This window comes from Telopea speciosissima, chromosome 4, assembly GCF_018873765.1.
Source record: "Telopea speciosissima isolate NSW1024214 ecotype Mountain lineage chromosome 4, Tspe_v1, whole genome shotgun sequence".
NCBI lineage: Eukaryota > Viridiplantae > Streptophyta > Magnoliopsida > Proteales > Proteaceae > Telopea > Telopea speciosissima.
In genome coordinates this window covers 39,609,533-39,618,482 of record NC_057919.1, presented here as the reverse complement: position 1 = coordinate 39,618,482, position 8,950 = coordinate 39,609,533, and the positions used below count along the sequence as shown (strand labels likewise).

Here is an 8,950-nt window from a genome sequence, read left to right as displayed (position 1 = left end):
TTTTGTCGGGCTGCATTTTTTTTGTGTGGTTTCCTTCAGGTCTGAATAGTTAATTTACTCAGATCTTGATAGAATTTGCCTGAGTCCCACCAAAGTCGTCCTTTTTCTCACCTAGGTTTCATGACTTGTTAGGATAGATAAACTTCTAGTGTAATTCTGGTCAGTAGCATTTGGCATGTTCAGGTGAGAAGGAAGATCCTTTTAATGCCTTTTTTTTGGTTGGGGATTTGCCTTTTGCCTTTCATTTTTTCTTCCATGTTCAGTATCCCCTCCCTCCCCAACCCCCCCCCCCCAAAAAAAAAAAAAAGAGGCTCTCATCGTCCACCTGACAATTTATTTGTTGTTTTGGTACTGTGGGAAAGAAGAGGAGGGCCGGGGCGGGGTAGGTGACAGAACAAGGACCACTGAAAAACCACATATCATATGGTTGACATTGCCCATCTAATTTGGAATGAGGAGACTCCATGGAAATTCCCGTCTGCCCAATGGTGTTAGAATGCTTAAAGAAACACAAGGCAGAAATTAGTGATTTGGAAATATATTTTCCTCTTTGAAGTATAATTTCCGGTGGTTTGCCTTATTTTCTCTTCAGTGGTTTGTTTCTGTCTGGTGATTTGAGTAGTTTATCCTCCATTTGTTTAAGTGTTTTTGTTAAAATTTAGGTTACTATTATCTCCCAAGCTAGTCTGGAAAGTAATCGATTTTTTTACTTCTGAAGTAATCAATTCTGCTAAATGCTGAATATGGCAAGAGTTGTGGTGTACACCAAGGATACAGGACTTAGGATCAGATTGGCCATATCGCCCGAGTCTATTCCCTCGAGAATTTGGTTGCGGGAGGCGTGGAATACACTGTTTGTTGTCTGAACTTAACTGATCCTATCAGAACTCAGGCGAGTTGACCTGATATTGTACAGTTGACCCAATCTTAGCAGTCTTATTGCTATCATTTTTGACTACCGATTTATGATCGTCTAGAGTCCGAAGGCTGTTACTTACTCTTTTGTTTTCTTTGCTTATTTGTTTCTTTATTTGCCCTATATTTATCGCTCTCAAGGTCTTGTATTCAGTACAACATGCTTGAGAACTTGTTTGTGGCATTTCTGTTGTTTATGGGAATCATATGTTTCTGTATAGCCTGTTGTGATCATGAAATACATTGGTGGATCAGTGGTAATTCGAGTCTTTAGTCTTTTGTTTGGTTGAACTCCTGGGAGGAGGATGCATGGAAAGGCAAAGATGTGGGAGAGGAAAAATAAGGAAAAGGGTTTCCCTCAATGTCTTTTTTAGTTGCACTTGGGGAAAGACTAGGGAAACTGAGGAGTTTTCTTCGTATTGTTCCCACTTTATCGAAAACACTTTCTTAAAATCGTTCTTGGGAGGAAATTTCCTCTTATGAAAAAACATTCCAGTACTAGAACTCTTTTTTTTTTTTCTGCAACTAGAAAATATATATATTAAGGTATGAACAAAGTATTTAGTGTCTTTTTCATACAAAAAGTGTCGATGGCAGTGGACTGATTTCCAAGCAAAATTAGTCATCCAAAAAATATCTGAACTTTTTATTTTGGATAAATCTATGAGGAGAGAAGTTAATATAACATTGAGAAAAAGTTCTCTGTCCGGGAGTGTGGCCTATGCCAGCACTCTCATGAGTTTATCTCTCTCCTCCCCATGTGAAAAGACACCTCTGCCCCCTTGTTTTAAGGAGAGAGATAGACACATAGGAATGTTGGCGTAGGCCACACTTCCGTACAGAAAACTGCTTCCCTAAAACATTTTGTCTTACGGTAGCACATTGTCTTTTTTGGTTTTTTTGTGTGGTAAAGATCAAAACTATTCATTGCCGGAGAATTACAATGTTCCCTTAGCTGCAGTGTGACTTGGCCAAACTATCGCACACTGCATAGACACAGCCTTCCAGGCTGCAACTGCGGTAGCTTTCATAGGAATGTAAGTGAAATTACAGGTAAACAAGAAGGTAGCAAGATGCCTGATGTCGTTGATGGTCGGTTGGAGCAAGCTAGGGATCACCCTGGAAGTGTCCAACACGATCATGTCCCTATTATCTGACTCAATGACATGTTCATCAACTACAATTGAACGTTTAAAAAGCTTGCCCTTCTTTTTTGCTTAGACTATAGAGCTTTTTCCATTCAGCAATCCACTCTGAAAACTTGAGATCTGGGTTTAAAGAACTTAAAGATGGTGACATTCAAACCATATTGATTGAGCGTAAGGGTAGTGTAGTAGAATATGACCCAAACCGTATTGATTGGGCGTAAGGGCAGTGTAGTAGAATATGATCCACCAACTCCAACTCAGCTTTACACCTCAAACAATGGCTGTCTATCTTGAAATGGCGTTTATGCATCCCCTCACTGGAAGCAAGTCCATCAGCGCACACACGCCATAAAAAGGAGAGCACCTTGGGTAAAGTATTACACTTCTAGATCTCCTTCTAAACTTCTTCTGGTGCTGAAACCCATCTGTCCTTTGCTGAAGTTGGTAAATTAAGAGATAAGGCCATTCTCTTTGTTACAGAACATAGTAATATGCAGACTTAACTGATAATCTGCCATCTTTGGATTCACCCCATATCATCTGATCAGTCATTGGAAAAACCGACAATTGAGAATGTTTGAGATTGCTTCTTTAACTTCTCTCGAGAACAGAGCATCAAGAACCTCCATTTTCCATTGACAAGAATCAGCTTCAATTAAGTCAGCCACCTGCTGAATAGTTCCTTCATAACCCTTATGGTTTGACACCTTGAAACCTGGTAGACCTGGAACCCACCCGTCTCTACAAATATTTACACTCTCACCCGTCCCATTTCTCCAATACTAACCTTCTTCAAGGACCTTCCTTCCCTTCATAATGCTTCTCCAACCGTACGAAGGATAATGGCCAGAAGGTGCTTATATGAAATCACAAGAGGAAAAGTAGGTATACTTCATACGCTGATCCAGGCTGATTGCGGCTCCTTCCACAGCCTCTAGGCAGACTTTGTGAGTAAGGCTTTGTTGTGAAGAGCCGAATCTCTAATTCCCAATCCTCCATTGTGTTTCGGTTGGCACAACTTCCCCCAAGATAACCAATGAACTTTTAGAGAATCATCACTGCCTCCCCAAAAGAAACAGGCCGCTAGGATATTGGACCATTTATGGAAAGTGATGGGTAATTTAAGCTGAGCTGCAACGAAATTTGACATCGGCATAGCTGAGGCCTTCGGAAGCACCTCACTCCTTGCATGGGATAAGTAATGTTGGGTGCACCCACTCAACTTTGTAGTAGTCCAAAAAAAGGAGATTTTTCTGAGAGGAGAGAGAAAGTCTGACGATTTTGAGATAGTGTGAACAGGTTGCTCTTGGTGATGGCCATTAGCTCCGGCTTATGGTCTCCCTCCCACTCTCATTCCGGGAGAAGGGGAGGCAAGGAGGGTCTCGGGTGTTGGGGGTGCTCTTGTTGTTTTGAATGGGGGTGTTGCTAGTGGAGGAAATGGTGGTGGTGCTTCTTTTTTGGGTGGTGGGACTGCAACTTCTGTTTCGGGTGATGATGTGCAAGGAGGGTCTGATGCTAGTAAGAAGAGGATCGGGTTGCCATGGTCAGCCTTGTTTTCCTCTTCAAGTTCTTCGGCTATTGAAGATGGATTAAAGCTTTCTTTTGTTGAACCTTTGAAGATAGATGGAGAGCTGGCTGCTAAATGTCCTTCTTGGGTGATCAATAATGGGCTGGAAAAGTGGAGGAATACCCTTATGGGTCACTTTATTGGAGGAAGACCTAGCCTCCCCTATGCCAGAGATATGCTTTTGAAGCAATGGAAGGTTGTGGGGCATGTGGATGTCAACCTGCTTGATAGTGGAATTTTCATTTTTCGATTCAACCTTGAAGATGATAAAATTAAGGTCCTTGAGGGGGGTCCTTGGTATGTTCCGAAAAGGTCGATGATCCTTCGACCTTGGAGTCCATTTGCTAGTATGGAGAAGGTGGATTTGTGTTCTGTACCGGTGTGGATTACTCTTCCTAATCTACCTTTTCATTTCTGGTTGTCGGAAGCTCTCAGTTCAATTGGCAGTGTTATTAGGAGACCTATTGTAACTGATAAAATGACAAGTTCTATGGAACGCTTGTCTTATGCCCAGTTATATGTGGAGATCTCTGCCGGTGAAGACCTCCCATCTTCTATTCCGATCTATGATGATGAGGGGTTTTGCTTTTATCAGCGTGTGAATTATGATTGGAAGCCGCCCTTATGCAAGCATTGCAAGGTCTTTGGTCACTCGGACTATACCTGTAAGTTTGGTAGTGGAGATGCAAATCAGAAGAATTCAAAGCCCAAGAAAGAGTGGAGAGTGAAAAACTCAGTGAATCATGATCGTGAGGATGCAGGAGATGGTGGAGACTCCTTGGCCCAAGATGGTGGTGGTTCCTTGGTCGGAGGTGAAGGTGGCCATTTGACCGGAGGTGGGGCTGATCGTGGTGCTTTGCAACCAGCTGGACAGGTTGACTCGGGTGATTCAAATTCAAATTTGTTACCCATTATTTCTTGCAAGAATAAAGGGAAAGTTGGAAGAAGCCAACCTGATTCAATCTTGAGTAAAAAAGGAATGGGGAGAGATTCGTCTAATTCTGTGGATAAAGATAAAGAGAAGGAAATTGCACACCCAAATGCCTTTGCCTTGCTGGAAAATCTAACGGAGGAGATTCGATACAACCCGGAGGACATGATGCTGACCCAGATTCATGCGCAATTCTTTGAGGAAATGAATTATTTGCCGAGGAGGACAAAGAGGAAGGAGAGATTTATGTCCAACCGTTGAATGTTCTTCCTAGTTTGGGAGAAGGAAATGGTGCCTTAGATGGAGAAATCTTGGAGGAGGAATGCAGATTCGATGTGAAGATTTAGGGGATTTTCCTTTTTTTTATAGGGTTCCCTATCTAATTTGGATTCTGTTTCAAATTCTTGCCTGAGCAAGAATAATGGTGCTGATTCTTTGGAGAAGGGAGAGATTGATGGAGTGAATATTGTAGGAAGATTCGCTGAGGTGGCCAAAGATAATCCGATGGATATGCTTGGATTAGGCAATCTTAATTCCTCCAAGTCGACTTCATTGGATCCGATCTATTCTAATCTGACGATGGATAAAGATGAGGCAGAATTAGAAGGTGACAAGATCTTAGAATGAGGGCGGATTCTGAGGGAGAAAGGGGCATTCCCGATTTCTAAACCTTTTGCCAATTTTGAAAGGTTGAAAAAGCAGGCAGCAGAGATTCGTTCCACTCAGGGGTCTTCAAGGAAAGGTATGGGCCCTTAAATTCAATTTCTTCATCCTTATTGGGCCGACCCACTGGGAGGGGGTCAAAGTTCCAGGCCCAATGGGTCCCTTTAAACTCTAAAGAAAATGCTGGTGCTAAGGGGGACGGATCTAGTAAGGTGGAGGGTGACTTTCCTCGCCTGGCTGCCAAATGAACTGCATCTCTTCGAATGTTCGAGGCATGAATGCCTCTACAAAGAGATTAGGGATTAAAAAGGTGATAAAGGACTATCATGTTAAGTTGGCTTGCTTGCTTGAAACCAAAGTGAAGGTGGATAATTGTGCTGACATTTTTGACCCCTTTGTAACTAATTAGAAGTATATGCATAGTGGTGAAGCTGATTCTTCTATTTGGATTTGGTTGGGCTGGGATACAAATGTTTTTAAGGTTGAAGAAGTTCAAAAATCTCAACAATTTATTCATGTTAAGGTGTCGGTGTTGGGCACTTCTGTTGCCTTTCTCTGTACTGCAGTATATGCCTTTAATTCTATGGAGGACTGTAGGGATCTTTGGAGGGAGGTGGATGCAATTGCCAACAATATCTTGGAATCCCGGGTAGTCCTTGGGGACTTCAATGTGGTGCGACATCAAAATGAGAAGGTTGGAGGAGACCCTATTCGGTAGGATGTTGTGGATGAGTTTAACTCGTTCATTTTTGATACAAGGCTAGTTGATTTGAATTGGAAGGGAGAACCTTTGACTTGGAATAATAGCAGAGTAGTAGCTCTTGTATTTGCTGCAAATTGGACAGGGTTATGGTTAATTTGACTTGGATGGATGTTTTAAGATCCTCTGAAGCTGTCTTTCTTCCTCCAGGTCTTTTGGATCATTCTCTAGTAGTTTTGTCCATTCTTGAAGATGCTAACTTCAGCCCAAAACCATTCCAATTCTTTGAGGCTTTGATTGGCAGAAATGGTTTTGATGACACTGTTCTTAAGGGATGGAACCAGTCGGTTAGCATGGCTCTTAACCCTATCCTCCGTTTTGCTGCCCAGCTTAAAAATGTAAAGAAGGAGCTTAGGAAATGGAACAAAGTAAGTGTGGGAGATGTGTTTCAAGCGGTTAAAGCTGCAGATTTTAAGCTGAATCAGATTCAGTGCACTCTTGGTGCTTATCCAGAAGATCTAGACTTGGTCTCCATGGAATCACAAGCCAAACCAAAATTATGGGAAGCTCTGGCTATTGATGAAAAGTTCCTAAAGGAGAAATCCAGGGTTAAACATATCCAGTTGGGTGATGGAAACAATAGCTTCTTTCATAAATCTATGGTTTGCAGACAGAATAGGAATCATATTTTGGAGATTCGGGATGAAGGGGGAGTCATTATCAAGGAACCAAATCTCATTAAGAAGGAAGAAATTTCATTTTAGATAAATTTGTATGGGGCCAATGCTGATGATGAAGGGTTTTTTTCCTAATTCTGTCCCTTTACAAAGTAGGCTGTCCAGTGCCCAATAGGAGGGTCTTATTGGGAAAGTGTCAAACAAGGAGATAAGGGAGGTGGTGTTTTCTATGAGAAATTCCAAAGCTCCAAGGCCTGATGGGTTTGGGGCTGCTTTCTTCAAACATTCCTAGGATATTGTGGGTGAAAACCTGTTGTTGGCTGTGAAGTGGTTCTTCTCCAAGCCTCTCCTTCTAAGCTCTATCAATGCTACCTTTATCAGCCTGATTCCAAAGACCAGGGATGTGACTTCTTTTGCTTGGTATAGACCTATAGCTCTTTGCAATCTATTTTACAAAATTATCAATAAAATTTTATTTAATAGATTACAAGGAGTTGTAGGGAATGTGGTCAGTGATATCCAATCAACATTTATCAAAGAGAGGTCCATTGTAGACAATATCCTGGTGTGTAATGATGTGGTTAGAGGCATTGAATAGAAGGGAGTTAGCCCTACAGCGATGCTGAAAATTAACCTGCATAAAGCCTATGACTCTCTTAGCAGAAAGTTCCTCTTTGAAATCATGGGAAGAATGGGATTCCCCACAAAATTCATAAACTGGGTGAAGGCTTGTGTTGACACCCCATGTTTCTCGATCCTTCTTAATGGAAGCCCTATAGGTTATTTCCAAGCAAGAAGAGGAATTAGGCAAAGGGATCCCCTATCCTCTTACCTATTTACTATTGCTATGGAAGGGTTCTCTGTTCTAATGAGGAAGTTGGAAATTGAAGGCCGAATCAGTCTCCTCCCCAGATGTAAGAGTTCCCATCTTTCCCATCTCATTTTTGCAGACGATCTAATGATCTTTGTGAAGGCCTCTTCAGACTCTATTTCGGCTTGTTTGGGGGCTCTGAATGACTTTCATACCTATTCTGGGTTGAAACTCAACAGAGCTAAGTCCTTTATTATTTTAGGGGGCCTTACCCAAATGGCCAGACTGCAACTTTTGGAATTAACGAACTTTGTGGATACCAAGCTGCTTATCCGGTATCTTGGTGTTCCACTTATTTCTCGCAAGTTGTCTGTAGTTGATTGCTCTGCTATTATTGATTGGGTGAGGAGCATACTTGATGGTTGGAAGGCTTGATTCTTGTCCTTTGTTGGCCGACTCAACTCCTCAGTTCCGTGCTTCAAGGTTGCTATATTTATTGGTTGGGGGTTGTTGCCCTTCCTGGGGGAGTCAAGAAAAAGCTCGAGTCCATCTTCTCTAATTTTCTTTGGACAAGCCCATCTTTGGAAAGGAAGGTACATTATATTTCTTGGGAAAATGTTTGCAAAGGTAAAAATGAAGGGGGGGGGTTAGGAATCAGGAGGATCTCTGACATGAACATAGCGGACATTCTTAAACAAATTTGGTGGATTGCCTCTAAAAAGGACAGCCTTTAGGTAAGATGGGTAAACACCCATTACCTAAAAGATGATTCTATTTGGACTGCTAAAACCCCTCAAAACTGTGCTTGGGTTTGGCGGAAAGTGCTAAAATATAGAGATTTGGTTGAGCCTCATATCCACCATTTTGTTGGGAATGGGCAGGCCACCAGACTATGGCTTGATAACTGGCACCCCAAGGGAGTTTTGATCAAAATGTTTGGGGACTGTATCCGGTATGATGCTGGTTCGCATTGCCTTGCCTTGGTTTCGGATATTATTAGAGATGGCCATTGGCATCCTCGACCTCGTGGATCGTTTGATCTGATTACTGTTTGGAGGGATCTCCCTAGTGTTCCCATATTGCATGGAGGGAATGATCTTATTATCTGGAAGAAAGCCCCAAATGGTTTATTTAGCACCAAAACAGCTTGGGACCTGGTCAGGAGGAGTACTCCTAAGGTGGATTGGTATAAACATGTCTGGTTCCCTGGGTATTTTCCAAGGCATTCTTGCATAACTTGGAGGTATCTTGTGGGGGCCCTCCCAACCAAGGACCAACTAATTAAAAGGAACATCTCGGTTGGACAGAACTGTGTCCTTTGTTGGGTGGGAGGAGAGCGACGACCACCTATTCTTTGAGTGCTCATTTTCCAAAACCAGTTGGGGGAGGGTAAGTTCCTTATGCTCCCAAAGTGGTAGAGGTTCAACTGAACTCAATGATGCGGTTAATTGGCTTTCCTATATGGTGTGCACTACTGATAAAATGGATGCTATCCCTAAGCTGGCTTTCTGTGCTTCGGTTTACCATATTTGGTGGGA

The 8,950-nt window shown here is 42.3% G+C and overlaps 1 protein-coding gene across 1 annotated transcript; it reads left to right on the top strand.

Annotated features, from left to right (window-relative positions):
* Window positions 1-3,175: 3,175 nt before the first annotated feature.
* On the top strand, window positions 3,176-6,688 carry LOC122659288. Its single transcript, XM_043854418.1, has 6 exons — window positions 3,176-3,179; window positions 3,387-4,809; window positions 4,975-5,168; window positions 5,264-5,303; window positions 5,648-5,938; window positions 6,070-6,688. Exons 1-6 carry the CDS (start codon window positions 3,176-3,178, stop codon window positions 6,686-6,688), a joined length of 2,571 nt encoding a protein of 856 aa, XP_043710353.1.
* The last annotated feature ends 2,262 nt before the right edge of the window (window positions 6,689-8,950 follow it).